General features: G+C 33.8%; 2 protein-coding genes across 5 annotated transcripts in view; one reads left to right on the forward strand and one right to left on the reverse strand.

Annotated features, from left to right (window-relative positions):
* The first annotated feature begins 485 nt into the window (after nt 1-485).
* On the forward strand, nt 486-13,712 carry LOC117327121. Its single transcript, XM_033883963.1, has 12 exons — nt 486-879; nt 1,403-1,525; nt 2,711-2,794; nt 3,137-3,237; nt 3,776-3,883; nt 5,422-5,511; nt 6,588-6,698; nt 6,894-7,095; nt 7,698-7,847; nt 8,776-8,861; nt 10,001-10,066; nt 13,624-13,712. Exons 1-12 carry the CDS (start codon nt 822-824, stop codon nt 13,654-13,656), a joined length of 1,212 nt encoding a protein of 403 aa, XP_033739854.1. The 5' UTR covers nt 486-821; the 3' UTR covers nt 13,657-13,712.
* A 7,057-nt stretch (nt 13,713-20,769) lies between these two features.
* Nucleotides 20,770-26,572, reverse strand: part of LOC117327124 — a 30,046-nt gene continuing 24,243 nt past the window's right edge. The window contains exons 3-5 of one of the 4 annotated variants that reach the window (XM_033883967.1): nt 23,357-23,506; nt 22,879-22,938; nt 20,770-21,700 (exon numbers count right to left, since the gene is read on the reverse strand). In XM_033883967.1, the coding sequence (XP_033739858.1) occupies nt 21,531-21,700; nt 22,879-22,938; nt 23,357-23,506 (380 nt within the window). In that variant the 3' untranslated portion in view covers nt 20,770-21,530. The remainder of the gene's footprint in view (nt 21,701-22,878; nt 22,939-23,356; nt 23,507-26,572) is intronic. The other 3 variants (XM_033883968.1, XM_033883969.1, XM_033883970.1) reach the window with 3 other exon arrangements.

Raw genomic sequence — 26,572 nt, forward strand, 5'->3', positions numbered from 1 at the left:
AAGAAGGGACTTGGACAAAGACATAGACGCAGGATACAGAGAAGAAATTGAAAGAGGTAATCAATAAGTTGATATTGTTTACTGCTTAAAGAAGGTAGTTACCTATTATACATAAGTATTAGCATAGGAAAAGATAATAAGCAACAAGCACTGGAGATGGCTACCAGTCTAGTTGTAAAAAGTAGGTAGTAAGACAGGGGCCTGACACGTTCCTATGACCAAGAATGAAAAGAATAACTCCAAGGTTTTGGTTTGTTTGTTTTTTTGTTTGACGTCCTATTAACAGCCAGAGTCATTTGAGGACGTGCCATGTTTTAGAGGTGGAGGAAAGCCGGAGTACCCGAAGAAAAACCACCGGCCAACGGTCAGTACCTGGCAACTGCCCCACGTAGGTTTCGAACACGCAACCCACGTAACCACTCGGCCACCGCTGCCCCGAAAAGGTAGACCCTGGATCACTTAATGTGTCAAGCCCCTATGATAGCCATCTTACAGAAATAACTCATCGCCAGGACAGATTAGTCCTAGGTTTGCTTGTCGGGCAATATAGTTGATGTCGTACCCTCATACAAATGTACACAGTCCCAATTCAATACCCGGATCGTTTACCTACTTGAATAGCAAACAAAAAATATAGTAGCGTGTAACAGGAGCTCACTGTCGGGAGAGTTTTATTTTGTTATTGAAATTATTGTCAGGTGTTCTGATTTTGTCGTGATTTCTGGTGTATAAATTTGATACAATGTATTACAGGTGTTGAGTTTGACCTTCCTCGGGGAATTGGACCAGATACTGTGTTTCTTCTGGACACTTCCGCTAGCATGGCACGCGATGAAAACTTTTTGAAAATGATAGAAATAGCAGGAGAAATTTTTCAAGGTATCTAAAAGACCGTAGTACTTCAAATAACAGTTTTAATTAGTTCTGCATAATTTGCATAATGCTGTATATGATCTTGACGTACTTAAATTGTGGTCCACAAGCAAACGTATATAACAGATTAGCGGAAGGATGATTAGCTCACCAACAATGCTCGTCACAGAAAAGAAGTGAAGAGAAGCTACAATTAGCACCATGATAAGTTAACGAAATGCTCGCTAAAATACGAGAAACGCTAAAATATGTATGAGCAATCCTTTAATTTTTGTTCTTTATTTTTCCACATAATCGTCCTGTTATCTGGCGAATTCGCTTAAAGATTTAGTCAGAAACTGATTATGTCGCCATAATATAGACAATGACGTGACGCCATGCATTATTAATTGCAAAACAAAATGACTGTCTCTGATAAAACCATCCACATTTAGAATCTAACTTGTCAAATGTTTTTTGAGTTATGTAATAAAAGTAGCTTTTGTTTGTTTTAATTTCATTTGAAATTATACAAAAACTTTCTTTTCAGGTATAGCTTACGAAAGTGTGCCGGGGGTCCTAGACGAAAACATCGCCTTTGTAACGTTTGGACATTCGACATCGATATGGAAGCATCTGACGAACGACCAGTCTTGTTGGATCGATGAGTTAGGTACATAGATTTATAGAATAACTTCAAGTTATAGTACATAGATTTATAGAATAACTTCAAGTTATAGTACATACATGAAGAGTGCGCGTTGGCCCAGATAAAGCGCGCGCAAGGGATCGTATTGTGGGAGGAAATCCAGTACTGGAAGAAAAACTCACGTCGTCGGCAGGTGACCTTATACCGTTTCACATCCGATTGGGGAATCGAACCCCCGCCGCCTAGGTGGAAGTGTTACAATTTTGCTACCAATCACCCATTGGAACTTTACACGGTCAAGTTACTTCGTGTACAGTGAAAGATATTTATGGAAAAATGGAGAGAAAAGCAAAGCAAAGACAGCCGTCTCTGTGATAGATTCATATCCTACGGGGGTACTTATGAAAGTTCTAAAGCTAGGCAAAACTAAGTTGTTGCAGCCGGATATCAAAGTTGTCTTTACGATTGTTTTGATTTTATTTTAACTGCCTCGACGTTTAGGATTTCGATGCAAACCAACATTGCCATTGCTTGATATAAGAATATACTTAAAGATGACCTTCATCTTTTCTACAGTCATCTTAACATATATCACTCATTTGTAAATTCAATAGTGAAAGTATTTAAATGAATATAACAATAATGAAACTTCCTCAAAATTGTATACCTTATATTTTTTATACCACCCCTTTGTTAATTCTTAGTGAAAGTATAAAAATGTCAAATGTCATCCCTTATGATATCTTCTTCATTCTTTAAGCATCAATAACGGCGAGGGAAATTAAACGGCAAAGCATATAGTGACATAGCGCATCCCAATCTTTAAGCTCATAAATTATACGTTTTCTTTAAAGATACTACATCTCCGAAAAATCAGCACTTATGATCAATTAATACTAGAATAGGTTGCTGTATATTTTATACAATACCAAAAGTAACGCGCTTCACATCTATTTCGTGAGTAACTCAATGTGTCAAAGTCGATCATTTTAAGACGGTAGTTTTTCATTTGTCCATGTAAATTTGTTTTAATAGATATATGCATTTTGTGACGATCAGTGCACGCGCTATCGGCTATGTAGCCTATTTAGTTTACTCGTCCACCTTCGTAAAACTAAAATAGTTTTGAGTTTTAATTCGATTTTGTCTCTGATATGTCCTTAATGTTTTTTTCGTATTTTGTATATCTGACGTCGTGTATTCTAACAGATTCCATCAAAGGGAATGGACCAGACGGGCCTTCAGACCTGTGTAAAGGTCTGGGGATGTGTAGAGATGCAATAAAGGTGAACAGTAAGTATTTTTCTTTGTAAGAACTTTACCCTAGTATATAATATGTACAATACTTATGTGCAAAATTTATTTATTTATCTTTTGTATCCTTGGAGGACATATTGTATAGTGAAAAAATCAATTGTATTATTTCATTGATCATCTTATTTTGATAGGTGAGCTAAAAGTTCAAAATGAAGTAAAACTATATATAAAAGGGCACAATCACTGTAACAAATGAGCAAACAATGATGATTTTCTGAGTGACTAAATTTTACAGAAAGAATACGTACATGCTATTTTCATTTATGTATTGATAATCCTGTATCTTCGTATAAATCTATGAGCAAATTTAATTTGAAGAAAACCCCCTTGAGGCATACAATCGGTGTATATCAGCACGAATCGTACTAATCACAAATGGAAACATATCCGATTCATCAGAACAGCCGGAATCGTTTAAGGTTTGTTTTATGCTTATCAATGACGTGTATGTACGACGGACGGGATCATGAAAACGTTTATTATGAGTTAAAGAAGGTTAAAAAATTTAATCCGAATGCATTTAGTCTTTTTCTTTGGGTTTGTAGAGAGTGAAATATCCTTTTTTTTTATATTTTGTTTATTTCAATATATATATTTCAACCGCATTCTCTCTAAATCTATCCTTTCAACCTACAAAGAGTCGACAAACATTTATGAAATCAAGCACAAGCGAAAACATTTGTTATAATTTAAAGATGGCTATGTAATAAATATAGTGAATGTGTGCATTGCCTTTTTCTTTGGGTTTGTAAGATTTCAATATTTGCATTTTAACAGCATTTTCTATTAGTATACCCTTTCTTACGTCAAAACGTTGGCCTTAATTTGTGAAAATTAGAACACGCGAAAACAATGTTATGTACAATACAAGTAGGGTATTTACTCGGAATGTTGTTATATGTTTTGTGCGTTTTACCATAATTATTACATACATCAAATGATATTATTTAAACGAAGAATCGAGAGAAAGCTCGACATCAGGCATACAGCCTTGTGGAGGAATTGACCCATGGTAACCATAAAGTCTTTTGTGTGCCACTCTGTAGCTACGACTCGCCTAGATACGTAAGTAAACATGTGATGGTCATTTCCTAGAATCTAAAAGCTGACACTTAAAAATTCTTCTTCTTCTTTTTCTTCTTCTTTATACCACATTGAACTTGTGTTTTTGTCGAATTTTGATATATTAATTAAATGGCAAAATGATGTGTAAACAATATTTGTCGTAGAAATACACATGTTAAACCATGATACTAATTATTTAACACGTTTAATGATAAATGGTTACCAAGTTAAAGTTATCGTTTATTTTTTCTCTATAAAGCCAAACGTTGTTACAAACATTAGGGAAAATGAATTTCATTAAGGTAACTGGAATATTTTCATCTGAAAAAAACAACAACATATATATGTATAACGTTATATTTAATACTTATCAGTCTGTTTATACCCTAATAAAGGCTACTACATACGGAATATGACTATATAGGTAGTATAACGTACAACAATATCATATTCCCAGGACAAAGTGACACACATTAACAATAACAATGGGTCATAACTCTGCATATTGTGAGAGTGTGATCCAAAGTCTACTATGTGCCTGTACTAACTCATAGCTTCTGCTATATCAACAATGAAAAAACACAAAAAAAAAGAAGAAAAAAAAACAAAAAAACAAAAAAACAACCACGAAAAATAAAAAAAAAAAATAGAAAAAAAATCATAAAAAAATCAACAACAAAGAAGTAACTTTTCAATTAAAGACACTTTGACATTCAGTGGTGCCGAAAGGATACTTCTAATTTGGAAGCTTTAGATTAAAACATAATACGACATGTTTACAATGTGACAAGTAATAAAAGGGTTAGTTTCTCTAATAAAAGTAGGGGTCTACTAAATACATGTCAGTCGGAACAGATCGTACAAAGGACACATAAGGTATTAGCTCCATTCAATACAAATTGGGGGTTAGATACAACAAAGTAAAAAAAATTAGCTATAGGAAACCATCCAATTGAAATAGTAGGCTTTTGAAACATCCCCTGTGTATAGAAAGTTGAGACAGGGATAAAATGTCTGGCAGCCACTGATTGGCCAGTATGTTATGAAGTTACAAAATAGATATGTAGCCTGATAGGTAACTATCCAAAAAAATGTTGATATACATTTCGTAAGTCCGATTGATTTTTTCAAAAGTTCAGGTGATAATAATTAACAGGTAAAAATGTCTGATTTTTTCGAAAATATACTGCGAAATTTACCCATTTTCAAAATGACTACCCTGGAAAAATATTGCGCTGAAGGACCCAACTTTTTTTTTATTAAGTGTTATATGAGACCTTAAACTTTTGTTATAAACCATAATTACCATAAGAATTCAATAATTTTAATGATATACTCCAAAACGTTAACACTAAAGTCTATGGGAAAACGGCTGGTTGGTTGGTCCCTATAATGTATCATACAGCTATTTCGTCATTTGGTCTCGTCATTGATGCTTAGGGCCTGAAGTATTGTTAGGAAGAGACGCATGAAAGTATAAATAAGAAAAAATAGTAGCATGTTTAATTCCCTTCAATTAGTGTATCTTATTATTTCAGCGTTTTCTGGAGAAACTTGCTCATCAGGGATCCGGATGTATCGTCAGACCAGACGACATACAGCATATCACAAGATATCATCGTAAAATTGTAAGTTTAATGCTTACTTCAGTTTTACATATAACTTAAGTACCGATAGGATCTTTATTGGTGATAAAAAGGCGTATATGATATCATATCAATAACAGTTCATCATTTGCAAAAGGATCTGGAAACAAGCTTAAAGCTTATATCAATCCATCTCCCTCAAGAGGTCAGCAAAATTTTATGTAGCATAGGGGTCAAGTCACAACACTGCTTAATCTTTTTACAATTCATATATATAGTTATATAAATGATAATGTATTAAAGCATAAGATGTGCATTCAAGGAATGAAATTTTAATTTAAAAAAACATTGGTGGAACATATATAACGAAAATTTGTTGAGAGTTATTTGAATATTTTACATTGATACATAACTGTCACATTCATAGCGTTACTGGGGGTTAACTATGATATCTATTCAGATTCCTTTTAGTCAAACCTTTCACTGTGTCCTGTTAACAGTATATCTGTGTTTAGGTCCATATCTAGGGTAAAAATGAACTGTTCTCTTTGACTTTGATATTTTTCACACATGAAGAGGAAATGAAAGTGATCTTCAATATATCCACACGTACAAAACGGGCTGTCAATTAAGTTTCTATTGAACAAGTGTTCTTTTAATGTACTGCAATGTAAGCGAAGTCTCGTGTGTAAAATTTGCAATTTACGTTTTCCATAGTTTCTGTATGAAGGAGGACGTATAAGATTTCTTTTAAGTAATTTTTTTAAGTTTGTCATTGAAGGATTATTTCTGATTTCTGGATGTTCCAAGTTTCATGATTTTACACCTGACGGCAAGAAAGATGATTTATAATAATTTGTTTTTATCTGAACTGATAAGAGCTGATCAGCTTGTCTGAAATATCTTTTTACTTGTTCCCATGCCCCTCATTGTAAAAAGTATTTACCGTTTGTTGACACATTTTGTTTACAAATAATATTGTTTCCAACTTCGGTATAACCGGTACATTTTACATGGGTTTCATAATATCGAAACCCATATTTTACCGAGATTACCGAGTTTTTCGAATTATCCGAGTTTTTATTACTAAGAAAATGAAGGATTTTGGCTTAATTTAGCTCTGGGCGCTACGAGTCGAAAGCTGTCATCCAGGCGTCTATATTTCGGAAGGAACATTTATTACCGAAATTCTTAAAGGATCTAAACTTCCGTTTACTGACGGTGAGGTGGTAAGTATATCCGTAGATATTAGGAAAAAAGTATGTATAGAAAATGTTGTTTTATTTGATAAGATATGAAAAATAGACAGAAAAAAAACTTTGTCATCATTAATATTTTATAAGTAAAAAAAAAAAAAAAAAATCCGACCAAATCCAGAATATTCCTGTTGAAATGATAACGTTACATTTCTACTCACACTCCAGGAAGACATGATGGAGATTGTAGCCAATTCAGATAGGCTTGGCTATTCAAGAGCTAGTGACAAAACTGGCAGGTTTGAAGATCCCTATGATGACTTACCTCCCCTTGGTACCCGAGTTAAACAGGGTGAACACTGGCGTGAAGATGTGTTTAAAGAACACCATTGTGGCCCGGGAACAGGTACCGTCATTGGGCAAGAAGCTGGTAAGTCATTTACAGTGGCATGCTTATTCTTCAAGAGGACCCTGTAATAAAAATGAAAATTTGGAATTCATTAGTCATTTGATGACAAATTTAAAACAAATACTAATACTGCAATTCTTAACAAAAATAAATTACAGTACTTGCAATTTAAATCATTACATTGGAACAATAATTAGCATCATCATAATTTAGCGCAAAATTTTCAGCACGAATATTGCTAAAATAAATTTACACTAAAATATGCATATCATATATGTTAAATATTATGTTATATCAAATATCATATTATCTTGCATCATATTTCGGGATACATATCACCCCTTGAATACATATTATGTATCTTGTCTGATGGGAAATCGTGTGGTATACTCTTATTATTATAGTGTGCCTGTTCATCATTGCCATGCTTTTACTCCCTATAAGTCTATACAGTGTTTGGGTGGAGTGGGATGGTTGCAAGGAGTATGGTTTAAACATAATCAAACACAAGCAAAAACAATATAATATGCAATTCAAGTAAGATGTTTACTTTAATATTGTAATATGTTTTGTCCCTTTCATCATGTTTATTACATACATCATATAATTTATCATCATTCTAGGCAGTGTTTGGGTGGAGTGGGATGGCTGTGAGGACCTCAAGCATTATAAGTACAAGTATGGATTGAACAAGTACTACGAGGTCAGGGTCCATGACCGACCACGGACTCCGGAGGAGGGCAAACCTTTTATGGTTGGTTGTTGCATCACAAGTAAGTACTTTTGTTATCTGATATGTACACGGATCCTATCGATATTCTAAGGATTTTTCGCGGTGTTCCCGATAGAGTTTTATCTGCGAAAATGAGTTTATGTGAGGAATTCGCGTTTAAAAGTGAGCCTTAGCTGGAAATACGGAAATGGCCGTAAACTTGTTCCATTTTCAGTATCTGCAGGAATTGGTGAACTGTCTTCAGATAATGAGCCGAAATGTATATTATTATCGTTTTATAATGACATTACAGTAAAATGTGGTTTATGGTTTAATAAGTCTCATGAAATGTGGATTATGGTTTGATTAGTCTCAGTAAAATGTGGTATATGGTTTGATAAGCCTCAGTGAAATGTGGTATATGGTTTGATAAGTCTTATGAAATGTGGTATATGGTTTGATAAGTCTCAGTAAAATGTGGTACATGTATATGGTTTGATAAGCCTCAGTGAAATGTGGTATATTGATTGATAAGAGTCAATGAAATGTGGTATATGGTTTGATAAGTCTCAGTAAAATGTGGTATATGGTTTGATAAGTCTGAGTAAAATGTGGTATATGGTTTGATAAGTCTTATGAAATGTGGTATATGGTTTGATAAGTCTCAGTGAAATGTAGCATATGGTTTGATAAGTCTCAGCATAATGTGGTATATGGTTTGACAAATCTTATGAAATGTGGTATATGGTTTGATAAGTCTGAGTAAAATGTTGTATATGGTTTGATAAGTCTGAGTAAAATGTGGTATATGGTTTGATAAGTCTTATGAAATGCGGTATATGGTTTGATAGGTCTCAGTAAAATGTGGTATATGGTTTGATAAGTCTCAGTAAAATGTGGTATATGGTTTGATAAGTCTTATGAAATGCGGTATATGGTTTGATAGGTCTCAGTAAAATTAGTTAAATTATGTTTTCTTATCGTTAAAGGAATAGAATGGGAAGAGGATGAACCAGACGACCCACTAGGTTATGGACTGGTGTTCATTACAAATCCTTATTTCGAAACATTTGGTGTAAGTTGCATTTCTTTGCTGCATTGTACAGAAGTCCTTTTGGGAAATGTTTATTGATCCTATTTTTGTTCGTTGTACAATATGCATGTACTACTACAGCTCCATATCTAAAACTTGCCTTCGGTGAAAAGAATTATAAAACGAAATGTCATATTACAAGACTAGTTCAAGTTCATAACACAGAGAAAAGGGCAGAACGGATCGTTATATACATTCAACATGAAAGCATTGGCGAAAATTGTTTTCATCTTTCATAACAATTTTAACCTCATCACAGAGTGTAGTAATGTTTTGGACCGCGTTACCCCGACCACGGGTAGAAATCTCCGCCGTTTTCTTCTTTTCAAATAAACACGGTCCATGTAATATTGATAGAAATTCAATGTTGTCATTGTCTCCTAAATGTTCAAAACATAAAAATCACTCCAAAATTCTCACAGAATAGCTGTTCTAGATGGTACTATATTTTCTTTGTGTTATTATAATGACGGTTACTAAGACCGTACCAAGAACTGTTCCGCAAACGCGAGTCGTGGAATATGTCCAGAAGCTAATGTTGTTATGATCTTATGAATGTTGAAAAATAGATTCCATTCCTTAAATCCTAAAGGTAAAACGGGAAACTGATGAGGGGCCACTTTTTGCGAATGACACAGTCATGAATTAACGGCCTTTTTACAACGATGCACTGTGCAAAGCACATCTCACGATGCATGTGACAAAATCAAGATGGGGCAAATATGAGTAAATGAAAACAAAACAATTAGACATAAAAAACAAATGTCGACATATAGTTTCATGAATATTACGGTCCGGAGTTTTACTGATATCACGAATGTTGTGTATTTTTCAATATATCCGAAACAATACCAAGACAAGGAATCCATTTTAAGCATTATTCAACGCTATAGTATTGTCAAAAAGGATGATACGGTTATTTTCCATGAAAGTTCTGTTTGGTCAAACCTCAAAGTAAGATTTTTCGCCAACTTATTTTGGCGGGAGTGGTGATAGTATTCTTCACAAAAATACTCTGATACAGTGTAGGTATATAGGTGTTACTTTGTGTCCTATAAAAGATAACATTTTGTGAAAAGTCCAACTACAACTACATTCTTCCGAGAATTTCTTCGTTACAGGTACGCTGGAAGAACGGAGATGCCAGTTACTACAAATACAATTTTGTCTGCTGTGTCCAGGAAGAGGTTTGTAACATTTCGGAATTTTACTCTATTGTTTCAGAGGCTGATTGTTCCTATCAAAGTTGTTCTCAGCATTATAATTCGCGTTCCCATGCTTTGTAATTTTTTCTGCAGAAAATATAAATTCAAGCTAAATTTGTATCTCACTTGCCAAAAAGAAAGCGAAATTTAATCCCCTGTTCATTTATCCATACTACAACCCTAAAACTGCAAATTAAGAGAGTGCTAAAATGTTTCACCTACCTCTAAGGAGGGTCTCCATGATAAATAAGTCCTCATCATATGTGAAGATTTCAATCTCACTGGATGGGAACGGGCAAAAAAACTTAAAAACCAAATACTGCCCACCCCGAATCTCCATTTTGACTTTTGAAACCTGCTTGACGACATCGGGTTTACCTAGCTTGTGACTTTCCCCACTCGGTAGGGGCCGCGATGGCCGAGGGGCAAAGGTGTCCCGACACTTTTACCCCAGCCCTCCACCTCTGGGTTGCGAGTTCGAAACCTATGTGGGGCAGTTGCCAGGTACTGACCGTAGGCCGGTGTTTTTTTATTCCGGGTACTCCGGCTTCCCTCCACCTCCAAACCTGACACGTCCTTAAATGACCCTGGCTGTTAATAAGACGTTAAAAAAAAAAAAAAAAAAAATCACCACTCGCAATAAAAATTAATCACTCTTGATCTTTTTATTACCAACACTCCAATACAAATGCTCGGACTTGAGCCTATCCCAGGCATGTCAGATCATGATGCTGTATTCCTCCAACTTTGTCATTTCCACCAAAGAATTATGCAAAAACCCTGTAAGGTACATTTATACACTAAAGAAAACTGGAAATCTATGAAATCGAACCTAACAGTTCCTATCAGGAATTCGCAATAAATAAGGTTCTAACTGTTGAAAGCCTCTGGATACAATTCAAAGAATTCATTTACAAAATTATTGATAAGCATATTCCCCGTAAAATAGCTAAAAAGAGAAATGGTAAACCCTGTGTTACCTCTGAAATTAAAATGCTGACAAAGAAAAGAGACCGTCGTTATCAGAAAATAAATGTGAGAAATTGTATCTCCAAAAGCTAACAACAAATAATTCAAATTTATGAAAAGATTCTGGACCTTCATTAAGCACTAATGAAAAAATAATAATAACGATTAGATCTACAATGGTGTGGGCTCCCTCCAACAAGATGGCAAACTTCTCACTAAGTCTTTGGATAAAGCAAACATGCTAAACGGAATTCCAGTCAGTCTGAAGAAATCATTTTGTACATTAAGACTATCCAAAAATATGCCAATAACCTTAAATTTCTGACTTACAGATAGTAGCTAAGGGTAATGAAAAGTTTCTCCTCAATCTAGACCCCAACAAAGCTGCATGGCCAGATATCATCAAACCTAAAATCACCAAGGGTTTTCTGATGAAATTTCAACAATTTGTTGACACCAGTCACATTCCATCGGGCTGGAGCACGGCAGATATTGCCCGTGTATAAGAAAAGTCCTAAATGTCATCCATAAAATTACCGTATCACATCCATAACATGTATCTGCTGTAGGCCTCAGTTACTGTTGATAAGTTACTAAGTTATATTAGGGAACAACCAACCAATTGAAAAACATATATTTTTGAAACAGCCCCTGTGTATAGAAAGTTGAGCCAATGATAAAATGTCTGGCAGCCACTGATTGGCCAGTATGTTATGAAGTGAGAAAATAGATATGTAGCCTGATAGGTATAAATATCAATAAGAAATGTTGATATAAATTTCGTAAGTCCGATTGTTTTTTACCCAAAAGTTCACGTAATAATAGTAAACAGGTAAACATTTAAGACTTTTGAGAATTTTTACTGCGAAATTCACCTATTTTCAAAATGGCTACCCTGGAGAAAATTTGAGCTGAAGGACCCAACTTTTTTTTTGATTTTTGTTATAAACCATAATCGTCATATTCAATTCAAGAATTTGAATGAAATAATCCAAAACGTTAACACTAAAGTCTATGGGAAAACAATTGGTTGGTTGGTCTCTATAATTGCCATTAACTTTGTGAAGCATGCTAATACGCATCAGATCCTTTACCACCCGAAGCATGGCTTCAGGCAATCCAGATCATGTGAGAACCAATTAATTGAAGTCATTGATGACAACACAAGTGATATGGAACTTGGGAAACTGATGTTCTTATTATGGACTTCAGTATAAGGACATTTGATAAGGCCAGCCTTCAACTTTTATTCCACGTATTTAATAATTGAGACATGAGGGCAAAGTTAACAAATGGATTGAAAGATTCCTAAGAAACAGAACTCAATCAGTTGTGGTATGGAGGGAGGAGGGAATCTAACAATGGCCCAGTCAGATCCGGGGTCCCCCGAGGTTCGGCCATTGAGCCAAACCTTTTCCTGTCTTACGTAAACGATATCATTGAATGCATATCATCATCTTCATGGCTCTTTGCAGATGTCGCAATTATGTATCTTGCAATAGCGTCAGAACAAGATGCACAATATCTTCAACAAACTCGGTCAATGGGAGAGAAAGTGGAAGATGTACTTCCATCCAGGCAAATGCCAGGTTCTGTAGTTAACTAGAAATAGAAACACTATAGCACATCAATATAAGCTTCATGGTCACGAACTACAATTGTGTCTGAAGCTAGGAATTACCATCAGCTAAGATATGAAATGGGCGGCCCATGTCAATAATATCACTAGGAAAGCAAATACCCCCTTGACCTTTCTCAGGCGAAACCTAAAGAGATGTCATCTTCTGACATCAGAGAACACATGATTATGCAAGCGGAGTGTCAGTCACTCATCTAAAAAGAATACGGACAAAATAGAAATGGTGCAGTGCAGGGCTGCCCGTTGTGTTACCAACCAACATCGCAACACCTCAAGCGTTGGTCCTCAAATGGCACAGCTTGCTGATCACAGAAAAGATGCACAGCTGACCATGCTATGTAAAATACGCCAAAACAAAGTTGCCATCAATACTAAACATCTGGTTCCCACCTTAAAATAATAAAGATACTGTCATTAAAATTCTTTCCGAATTATCCTCTGCAGAACATCCGCAAGGAAACAATCATTCTTTCCCCGTACAATCACTTGATTGGAACTCAATTACCACCTGTAATTTCACCAGCAGACAGTCTACGTATATTCCTTCAAAACTTCACTCTCATCTTTCGATTTTTGTTCTCCCCATTTCTTGCCTTCTTACTAAGTATACAGCGAGTTATAGGAATTAAAATACTAATAGTACAGATTTAGATTGAAGGTTTTTTGTCCCATATTTACAGAATATTTAATTGCTGCCTGTTGAATACAAAATATATTTCTATCTTCGCTAGCCAGGGGTAACGATCCGGTATGACGAATCACGGAAACGGACCTACTGAAGAGGAGTAGGCGGGTAGGCTGATCGTAACCCTTCGCTAGTGAAAATGATACATTTCCCGACTATGATCAATTATCTTTATAGACGTGTACATAATGTTCCTACTGATATTGACTTCAAAAATCATAATCACTGGTTTTGTTTTCATTCCAGCTTCCTTCTCCGTGGTGCTTTGGTCCAGAATAAATTAAACAACTGCCCATGGCCAGACAGTATACATATGCATATGTGTATTGGGATGAATACATCAGTTATTCCATCATGATGTAATTGCATTGATGTCATTTTTTTTTTAGTTTCATCGGGGTATGAAACAAATTTTGTTTGCAAACTGTATGAATCCGCGTAGCTACGCGGATTCATACAGTTTGCAAACAAAATTTGTTTCATACCCCGATGAAACTAAAAAATAATTGACATCAACGCTTATAATTAATTTTTGAAAATGATTTTCTTACTTAAAACATGTTTTATGTACAATTTCACTGGTTGATTCTTTTTCTCAAATCAATACGCAACGTCATTTTTCGCGCCATTCTCGGAATTTTTCATATATGGATTGAATAGATTTTTAAAATTTTCATTGCGGCTATGAATACCAGTAGCTAGCTACATATCCCGTCGCGCGCGGTAGCGCGCCTCGGAGGATATGTAGCTAGCTACTGGTATTCATAGCCGCAATGAAAATTTAAAAAATCTATTCAATTCATATATTTACATAACCTTGATTCAAAAAAATTATATCGAGAAAACGAGAAATTTTATTAAAAAGAAAAATTGGTCATGTATACGACGAAACGCCAAATTATTAGAACAGCCGGGAGATCCCGCCTATGCACCACGCCATTGTTTTAATGTCGTTCCGCATTTTCCGGTCTTTTTTGTTTAATTTTGTATAACAAAAACACAATATTTTCATAATTGAAAGGCGGACTATTTTTTTGATGGCGTATTAATATGACCCGATTAATCAGGTGATTTGCACGAGAGACAATGTTTTCATACGGTTTTCATATTGTATTCATGGTCATATGTTTGTTGTTTTCACTTGGTATGTTCATATCAGCAAACCACATTAGGAATGTAAATATTCTCGGAATTTTTCATAGAAGAATGAAAAGAATTTTTCGACCAATCACATTTGAGTATTTACCATGAAAACAAAGAAAAATTAATTATTTTACATTATTCAATTCATTTAAACTCTTTTACTAATTTTAGCGCACCGGTTACACCTCAGAGTCTGAGCTTCCTACTACAGCCTCATGTACATTGAAATTTCAATACATTTTCAATATCTGTACAATTTTGAAATGAACCAATGGGTTCAGCTAAAATTAACATAGTGAGTTTTCAGAGTTTCAATTTGGTTTAATAATCAGACTTTCATCTGCAATCCTCCCACATGATATGTTCGAACGATTTTCAAATTTAGGTGCCATGCATGTTCAGTGTACACAGATTGAGCATTAAATTAAAGATCTTCATTCAATAAGTTTTTTTTTAATTAGTCTCATCTAACTGGACACACTTGATATAAAAAGTTATCACATCTTGATATTGTTCAGGCATATTTGAACCATTTTATGCTGATTTTAAATACTCAGAATATAACTGATAGATATCCATTTGTAAACTGTAATCCATTATGATTTACTTCCCTTTGTTTCACGATAGATCTGTATAGCTCTAGCATGTACAGTGATGGTAATGGTAATCAGCAGGTATGGCGATAGCTTGACAGCCGATGGGACCTGGTAATTGTTGTTGTCAAGTTTTTTAAAATTAATTGGACAAAATGAACAGAAACATAAAATACATATAAAGATGACTTTAATAATATAATGCATTAAACAATTGCTAGTACATTTTTGATAAATGATGAATATTGTGATAATATAAATATACTGTAGGCACTAACAAACATCTAAGCAATCCATGAAAGCCATCTGTCCCTAACTTAGAACAGTTTTGCACTGACACATGTATCGCCAGAGTTTAAATACATGTGACACAACATATATTCTCCACAGAACACAGTAATTTCCATTAAAAAAATCATATCATATTAAATTTTTTTTGACTCATTTCACCCTTGATTATTCTATCAAAGATTAAAATCATAAAGAACATCAAGATATCTAGAATCCTGCTGTTAAATAGGAATTTTTGTTGCTACAGTACTGAAAATATACACTAATTATGTAGTATTGATAATCACCCCTCGATTCAATTTAAAAAGTATAACCGTATGGTGTGTCAATTTTAATAGAAAACTTTTTATATGGTTTGTGATTTTATTAGTTGGTAAGTTTTATTATGCAATTTAACACAGAAGTAGAAGTTCTTTACCTTAACACTAATTTGATACTAATTCCATATCAATGTATACATATTATTACAACGAAACATATGATTTTACAATTAATAATCAAAGAGTCTCATTTTCAAATGAAATACATGTATTATTCAAACTTGATTTAAAATAACATCACTGTAACAGAACATGCATATTAATAAATTGATCATTGTTTGAAATAAAGACATTGATAAACTTAAATGTATTTAAAGTCTGTATAGACAATGTTTCAATACATCATATAAAGAATTTGTATTTGAAACAGTCTGAGAACTGCTCATCAAAAGTGGCAAAATTACGCAAGAAATATTTAGCAAGATGCTATACTGGATAACTTTCCCATCTTCCACCCTTCTTAATATACAAAAAAATCTTCACGATATTTGATTTCTTTTCGCCATGGTTTTATTGTGAATTTTATGAAATTATAGAAATTTCATTGTTCAATTTTATTTCTTCATTGTTTAATGTGTTAAATGGAATTTCAGAGTTTCATTAAAAAAATTATACTTTGTAAATTGTATTTTGTTATATTTTTTTTTCACTTCAAATCGAAACTAAAAACAACAAACAAAATATTATCTATCAATAGTCTCATTATAAGTTTCTATAATTATGAAGCCTGTTAACATTCTAAATCCTGAACATATAAGAATTGGTGGATGATAAGAACCCAGACAGTAATAGCATTCCCTTGTCAGGAGTCTGTGCACATGTACTGAACACTGGCGGCAACAAATTGCACACGAGAGGATATGATGTTGATCTCTCAGGAATAAAAGATACAAGAGGATATGGTGTTGATCTCACAGAAATAAAAGATACGAGAGGATATGATGTTGATCTCACAGAAATAAAAGATACGAGAGGATATGGTGTTGATCTCTCAGAAATAAGATACGAGATCTAGAGGATTTACTGTAGTGTTGACCTCACAAAAATAAAAGATACAAGAGGATATGATGTTGATCTCACAGGAATAAAAGATACGAGAGGATATGATGTTGATCTCTCAGAAATAGAAGATACGAGAGGATATGGTGTTGATCTCTCAGAAATAAAAGATACGAGATCTAGAGGATTTACTGTAGTGTTGACCTCACAGAAATAAAAGATACGAGAGGATATGATGTTGATCTCACAGGAATAAAAGATACGAGAGGATATGATGTTGATCTCTCAGAAATAGAAGATACGAGAGGATATGGTGTTGATCTCACAGGAATAAAAGATACGAGAGGATATGATGTTGATCTCACAGGAATAAAAGATACGAGAGGATATGGTGTTGATCTCTCAGAAATAAAAGATACGAGATCTAGAGGATAAACTGTAGTGTTGATCTCACAGGAATAAAAGATACGAGAGGATATGGTGTTGATCTCACAGGAATAAAAGATACGAGAGGATATGATGTTGATCTCACAGAAATAAAAGATACGAGAGGATATGATGTTGATCTCACAGGAATAAAAGATACAAGATCTAGAGGATATACTGTAGTGTTGATCTCACAGGAATAAAAGATACGAGAGGATATGATGTTGATCTCACAGGAATAAAAGATACGAGAGGATATGATGTTGATCTCACAGGAATAAAAGATACGAGAGGATATGGTGTTGATCTCACAGGAATAAAAGATACGAGAGGATATGATGTTGATCTCACAGAAATAAAAGATACGAGAGGATATGATGTTGATCTCACAGGAATAAAAGATACAAGATCTAGAGGATATACTGTAGTGTTGATCTCACAGGAATAAAAGATACGAGAGGATATGATGTTGATCTCACAGGAATAAAAGATACGAGATCGAGAGGATTTACTGTAGTGTTGACCTCTCAGAAATAAAAGATGCGAGAGGATATGGTGTTGATCTCACAGGAATAAAAGATACGAGAGGATATGATGTTGATCTCACAGAAATAAAAGATACGAGAGGATATGATGTTGATCTCACAGGAATAAAAGATACAAGATCTAGAGGATATACTGTAGTGTTGATCTCACAGGAATAAAAGATACGAGAGGATATGATGTTGATCTCACAGGAATAAAAGATACGAGAGGATATGATGTTGATCTCACAGGAATAAAAGATACGAGAGGATATGGTGTTGACCTCACAGGAATAAAAGATACGAGAGGATATGATGTTGATCTCACAGAAATAAAAGATACGAGAGGATATGATGTTGATCTCACAGGAATAAAAGATACAAGATCTAGAGGATATACTGTAGTGTTGATCTCACAGGAATAAAAGATACGAGAGGATATGATGTTGATCTCACAGGAATAAAAGATACGAGAGGATATGATGTTGATCTCACAGGAATAAAAGATACGAGAGGATATGGTGTTGATCTCACAGGAATAAAAGATACGAGAGGATATGGTGTTGATCTCACAGGAATAAAAGATACGAGAGGATATGATGTTGATCTCACAGGAATAAAAGATACAAGAGGATATGATGTTGATCTCACAGAAATAAAAGATACGAGATCTAGAGGATAAACTGTAGTGTTGATCTCTCAGAAATAAAAGATATGAGATCTAGAGGATTTACTGTAGTGTTGACCTCTCAGAAATAAAAGATACGAGAGGATATGGTGTTGATCTCACAGAAATAAAAGCTGTTAATTTGTGTAATAGAAACAGTTACAGTAATGAAATATATCATAACATCCCGCTTTATCTATCTCACAGAGATGATCTATGATGTGTACTTCAACATGTAGGCATGCTCTTTACTTCAGAACCCCTACCCAGTGGCATTTGCTTATGATTAAAGCATAAAAATGGATAGTTCATAAAATATGAAATTAATGATAAAATATCATACAAGCATTAATTGATAGCATATTAAACTTATGGATCACAAAGGAAAATTAATTCTATCAGTATGGGTATTATTAATGTTGATTTTTTTATATTGGAAAACATGTTAAAATTGACAAGATTCAAAAATATTTATTTCTTATAAAAGAAAAATACAAAATGACCTGTTAAACAAGTACAGTATGATGACTCCGTGTAAATGATGAATGATTCACAAGGGAGGTTACTGATCAGCATTAAATAATGAAGTAGATTCCTAGACTAAAAAAATTCATATGGTCTTCGATTCAAATGAAAAATGAACATGCAAAAATAATATAGTCCTGTCAACTCATTCTCTTAACATCATTACATTCTTATTTTCAAAATATATTTTCTAATGAAGAAATTGCTTTTCCTAATGAAATGCTGAAATTGTCGGTATTTCTTATCTACAACTATAATTGCATAAAAAACATAACTGGTTACAAAAATTTTCCTCCTCTCTGTACATCAAGTGAACAAAAATTAGTTTGATGACCCTTAATCTCTTATGAAAAATTAGATCTAGTGTCCAGTGTTATGAATATAATTGAAGACCAATGTTTTGTTCACGTTTTCGAGATATATGGAATATGAACCTAATAAGTTTTTTGTATAAGATATGAGATAAACAGCAAAATGTGCACACACACTCACCAATCACTCCTTGAATAAAATACAGATCAATGATTCCAAACAATAACTTAATTGTAACAGATACAAATTTTTTATATTTCTTATCAACAATCCCGCCAACAATTTTAGGGAAAACACCTAGCACCATACAACCAGAAATAACAAGCCGGCTATCCTAACAACACAGGGTATAGACTAAAAGACATCCCAGAATATTCCCTCCTGCACCTTCAAGCATACACTTGTATGCAAGACAGAAATAATATGAAAAATCAATTATAAAATTTTAATTAAGCTTTACTCAGTAACTAATCAATAACAACCTCTATATTCACTTTGTCCAGTTACAAAATCAATACAATGTGGGTTATCAATAGATTCATTCATAATCGTAAAGCTTCTAGCACAACTTCCAAAACTAACAATATAACCACCTGCTTATTACTACTCTACTGAAAATAATTCATGAATCTCTGTTGAACTGTTTAGAGATAATGTATGTGAAATAACATTAATAATACATGTAGTGGACGTTTGTCACACACTTAATAGCTATCGATCAAATGTTTTGGTAGCTCCGGCAAGATAGTACCTAAAAAAATAATTGATAAATTCGATGTTTTCTTTTAAAATATTTAACCCATTCTCAATAATATCTTGATACATTTTCTACATCAACCTCCACATACAACATTTTATCACATTTGCACAATGAATATAACAACATCAACTTTCAAAATGAAAAGTGAACACCTTTGAAAATCATGAATCTTTGTTTAAATTTAGAAAACAAGAGAACCACAGTGCAGAACAATATTTGCCTGTCGAATGTCATATAGTGTTTTATACTATCTTGCATTAAAATGAGATTTGTTTATGAGTGGCTAGCTGGCAAGCCTAATGTTCTCCAACTCATTAAACACAACTTGATATCACCATCACAAAGTCTACCAAGTTTCACAGAAAGGAACTAAGGGCAATAACTTTTGCAGAAATAGTTAAATCAAAATTCTATTCAGGGAATCACAACTTCATATCACGATAAGGATGATATAAAGCTGTGTTTCCCTGAAAAGAATGTATAGCAAGTTTCAAAGAGGTCGTCGAAAAATGGAAGAGATTACCAGACAAATAAAAGTTTACGCTAGATGAATGAACAACGCCATAACATGATTCTCTTAATTCACTTCATGTAAACATTAGAAAATTAGAAGGTAGACTTACAGATAAATTGCTCATTCACAAAAGACTTTAGCCCTGCATAAAAACCTTAAGGCTTCTTTCCTGCAAAAGTCTAACCCTTTTCTATCTGTTCTGTGAAAAGTTTTGTTTCATTTTACTTAGGCTTATTTGTCACTAATTCCGTCAAAAGAATAGATAGTTTTTAGGAAAAAAAAGACAAAAAAAAAAAAAAAAAAATCAGTAAAATTAAGATTCTACTGTTATTATCAATTAATATAACTTATATCAGCTGAACAGGGAACATTTATCTTACAGAATGTTATATATTCCGATTTTTAATTAATTAAAAAAAAAAGAAATGTGATAAATAAATCTGTAATTCAGCAGGTCTTACAAAAATACATGTCCATAAAGCAAAATCACTGACCAGTTTAGTCGCTTGTGTCCAAATTATTGACCAGTGACCAATCACTTATGTCCAAATCACTTATCAGTCCTTCTTAAGTTGAAAATGCGGTGAGTTATAACATGTATGATAAATTATGCAAAGCATTTTACTACCTAGCCTCAATGTGGACTACTAATGATTTTGTTTTAATCAGTAAATTATCCTTTAAGCTAGAAAAAATGAATGATGGAGATTTTGCTATATCCATTAAATTGCTGACAACCTCAGAGTCAATTTGCTACATTTAACCGCAAATTTTGTTCTGTCGAAGACATTGAAATGTACATTCTTAATGTATAATAGTAATGAAGTTGAAATGCATACCATTTACATCTCGGAACATAATTCATTAAAAGCCTTAAATTTTGTAAAAGAGTCGAAAAGAACTCAAAAAGTCATATCAAAACTTTTTGGATGAAAATCTAAAATCCTGAAAGTTTTTTGAAGGAAATATCTTAGAGTAACGTACAGAGGCATATGACACTGATAACTAGATATATGTCACAACTGAGTATGAGGATGTGTTACTGGATTACATTAATAAAACTAGAGGAGAAGGATTCGTCACCATAGTGACGAGTCACTATTGGTCTTGGCTGTGAAGGCTGAGTACTGGGGGCTCTGTCTGTTGGGACTGGTTGTGTCAGTCTTTGACGGCTGGTTCCCTCCACCAAAAGAAGAGTAGCTGAAACCTTTGGACGAGTAGTTCCAGGACCTGTTATTAACAGAGGAATCTGCAAAGGAAGAAAGATTACAAAAAAGTTACAGATATACATTCCTTGCGTAACATTGTTTATGCCTCCTCTACCTGACTCAAACCAAGGACCCCTGGTTAGCTAAAGAAAAATTCTCCATTGGCCAAGATGGAAGGAAGGAAATATTTACTGGCATTACATATACTCCTCTAGGAAAGAATCAAACTTTCAAAGAAAAACAATGTGTGGCCATGTAACTGAGGGAACTATTTTTTCACTGCCTCCATCTATCTGCATTCTAGCTAAATATGTATACAACTAAAAGTATACTGAGTGAATGAAACACATACCAGCTTACCAGACTGAAAGTCTAACACATACTTGTACATCAGATTGAAAGTCTAACACAAACCAGTACATCAGATTGAAAGTCTTACATAAACCAGTACATCAGATTGAAAGTCTTACATAAACCAGTACATCAGATTGAAAGTCTTACACAAACCCGTACATCAGACTGAAAGTCTAACACAAACCAGTACATCAGATTGAAAGTCTTACACATACTGGTACATCAGACTGAAAGTCTTACACATACTGGTACATCAGACTGAAAGTCTAACACAAACCAGTACATCAGATTGAAAGTCTTACACAAACCAGTACATCAGATTGAAAGTCTTACACAAACCAGTACATCAGATTGAAAGTCTAACATAAACCAGTACATCAGATTGAAAGTCTAACACAAACCAGTACATCAGATTGAAAGTCTTACACAAACCAGTACATCAGATTGAAAGTCTTACACAAACCAGTACATCAGATTGAAAGTCTTACACAAACCAGTACATCAGACTGAAAGTCTTACACAAACCAGTACATCAGATTGAAAGTCTTACACATACCAGCTTACCAGATTGAAAGTCTAACACAAACCAGTACATCAGATTGAAAGTCTTACACAAACCAGTACATCAGACTGAAAGTCTTACACAAACCAGTACATCAGATTGAAAGTCTTACACATACCAGCTTACCAGATTGAAAGTCTAACACAAACCAGTACATCAGATTGAAAGTCTTACACAAACCAGTAAGTCAGATTGAAAGTCTTACACAAACCAGTACATCAGACTGAAAGTCTAACACAAACCAGTACATCAGATTGAAAGTCTTACACAAACCAGTACATCAGTCTAACAACTTTTGCCTACCTGCTTGATTAAGTCCTGCTCCCAGGGCTCCTACTTGTGATGAACCAAACTCGTCCCTACCTGTACAATGAAATCAAGAAGAAAAATTTAAATAACAGAGTTGCACGTTAAAACTATAATACAATGTGATCTACTGATATAATCTTAAATATATATCGACGGATCCAAAGAACAAACATAATGAAATGTAGACTTAATAGAAACTCAATTCTGAGATGAACATTGAAAATTTTAACAAAGACTGATTTTTTTTTTTTAGTGTAGAAACTATAATTAAATATAGGGAATTAACTCATTTCTTAGAGTGAATGAGGCTTAATTCAGCCAATTGGCAGAAAATTTTCATCATTTTTCAGGAAAAGTTAAAATAAATTGAAACGTCAAATATACACTACACGGCAGAGATTTGTAGTTTAAGGTATTTAGTTTCAGTAACCGCTTGATATTGGTCTAAAAAGAATGAATCTTGCACCACTACCTTTGACCCCTCCATATCTTGAATAATAGGTCTTGTTAGCCTTGAGGTTGAGTCCATCTGTGTTTCCATTGGGGACCCGGCCAGTTCCTGCCCCACCCAGGGACACATTCTTTTTTATACTCCACACATTCTCCATGTCCAGTTCCCTATCTACAAAATCAACAACAAACATCAATTTGTACAGTGTAAAGGTAACTTTTAGTTCAATTTTTTCATTTGGTTTTATGAAAAGTACTGATAATTGGAAATGGACCCTATTTTCCTCTTGTGATTGTTGTACTTTCAATTGTATAGTTATATCTTTCATATTTTTACTCAAATCATCAAAAAAAGGTAGAAAACTGAAATTGAAATAACATCATTATCACTATATGTACTCCATAATATTGCTAAATATCTTTGAAGACATCTTAATATTTTGTTTTGTTCATGCAGGCTTATATTTATCAATTATTGGGAACATTCTCTAGAAATTTCATTTCACCCTAACTTTCTCATGAAAGGCTTAATATATTTAGAACATTCCACTATTTAAGATATACTACTAAATATATCAATACTAGCTTTGTCTCTGATGTTTTATCTGCCTTTCAAAAAACTGATATGGGCCAACTAAACATCAGAGACCTGATTATACCTATATATATATTAACATCTCTCCCTTCTTTAGCTTAGTAAACTCTGACTGCAAATAAATTAGCATATATGCAGCGAAAAAAGGCTCAGCAGATTAATAGGCGCGGGAATCGGTAACATAATTATGAAGTCGTCTATTTGTGACGCTACCGGAATGTCAATTAGACGGCGCCATTTTGAAAAGACTGATCAACGCAATTTTAGAATTTTCTCCTGTTACCCGATGATATCTGCACAAATCCTGTCATACGATGATATCTGCACAAAAAGCTAACGTCAAGTGAGTATTTTGTCAAAAACTAAACTGAACATTGCGGAAATGGGTGCATATTCAACTTCTCCATGAGGTAAGCTAACAACAAATGGCTGAAGTGTACAGTTCCTAGAGAACATCGGATCATATTTTTTTATGTCACTACTAAATTATATGTGTCAATTCCCGCTGTGCTTGAGTCAGCTTGACAACCTTTGTTAATCTGAGGCAGAAATTGTAGATTGTGAATATATCAATTAATTAAAAACGTAAAAAGTATTGAGCAAAAATGTTGAGCTGGTTTCTTTTAATGTTGTTAACAATTCTGGTGTCTTTTTGTAGATTCACTGGAACTATATATATTATCTTAGCAACCACGGCTACCATAGCTACCAACGTCACAACACACCCTGAATTTTATTTTCTTTCTACTGTGTTTAAACGATTTGTTTGATGTAAATATAAGGATTGTACCTCAATTTGACTGCGTATACGATAGAATGCCCGCAGTTGGCAATGAACATATCCTATGGAGTGCTAACGTGCTGACCATAGGAAATGTTCGTTGCCAACAGAAGGCATACTTCCATAATTATAAGGAGTCAAAATGAGTTACAATTCTGAAATATATGACCTTAATATCCAAGCATATCATTGTGTTTATATATATGTAACTCTAGATCTGTGACCCTCAAATACCAGTTCTAATATTGACTCCATATGCAATCAACCATATTGAATATGAATACATCCAGAAGTAATAAAGTTCACGACAGAAATTCATGTTTAATTTCACTTCAAATCAATAAGGATCGCAGCCATGCCATACCAAACAGTACAGACATATAAATTCTATTGATTTGTACATGTGCTAAAATAGTGCATGTACTACTGAAAGGTTATAATTCAAGGGTGAATTGCAGGCCAGATTGACAAAACTATTGCAATTTAAACTCTGAATGTTGACATATAATGCCCATCATGTTAAAACAGTTAACACCTACAATCTAGTGGCACAGGAGCTAGCATTAGTGTGAAATGCAATGAAGGTGTAAGATGCAGAACCCAAGTAATAAAGTAATATCACATCCCATTTAATTTGCTATTAACTATATTCTTTACCTAAATTACTTTTCTTTCTGTACAAGTCATATGAGGGTGACCTAGCTAATATTCATGTTTTCAGTTTAAATGAAAAAATAACTATTTGCAAAATGATTTAGGTGTTATATATTACTCTATATATAAACCATACGATTATCATTCCAATATTCATGAACAATCAGGTCCAAACCGATAAATTGAAACATAAAGGTAAGTGCCATTTACAATTCAGCCTTCAAGTGTAAATTAAGTAGACTTAACAACCTTGTGATATTATATATGGCTCGAGATCTTCAATAAAACTCATGTTTACTAAAGTAAAAATTAATATTTATTATTTCCTTTAATCACAATGACCATGCACCCCTAACAGTGTATTGCCTGTGGTGAGAATAAAGATCTATAGCTGCTACCAATGATGAACACTTACCTATATAGCAATGCAATATTGATTATTTATATGTACATATCTATTTATAGAATTAAATACCAAGCTCCTTACCTAGAATAAAGATATATCAATTCCAATATATTCTGTTATCAAGGAAGGAATTGGACTCCAAAACAAATACTTGTATAACCTGGCACATCCTGGTACAAGTTGATGAACATTTATGGTATAATTTTATAATTAAGAGGTATGTATATATTGTACCAGGAACAGTCTGACAGTTTATAGATCCAATATATATATCATACACAGTATTGTAAGTATGGCCCCAGTTAGAGTTGAAGTTGTGCAGGTTCTCTCCTTCACTTAACTAGTGAATTCCCAATATAAGAAACGATAAATCTGTCGTTTTCTTTAAAGGTGGTCATGATATCGATCACTGTCCTAGGAAATTACAATTTCCTGATAATGATAAGATGGAACAAAGTGCTAATTTAAGATTGTCTATATAGCCTTCAAATTAAATTTCACGCAATACTGGGTTCCAAATAAATTACAAATATACTACAAAATGTGCAAATGAGGCTCCTATATAAGGCTGTCCAATCCCATAATGCAGCGCGAAAACTGTTGTTCTGATGTAACAAAAACTGGTCCAACGAAAAACAAACAAAGATAAATTGCGGGAATGACGGAAATGGAGAAGCCAGCATTCCTTCTTGCAGATAACATACCTACTAATGGCACAAATGGTTGAAAGTGTACTTTTTTGTATGACATTCATCCCTGTCCTGTATTGTTTTATATACCGGGCCAGCATTACACACTAGAA

Source organism: Pecten maximus, chromosome 5, assembly GCF_902652985.1.
Source record: "Pecten maximus chromosome 5, xPecMax1.1, whole genome shotgun sequence".
Lineage (NCBI taxonomy): Eukaryota > Metazoa > Mollusca > Bivalvia > Pectinida > Pectinidae > Pecten > Pecten maximus.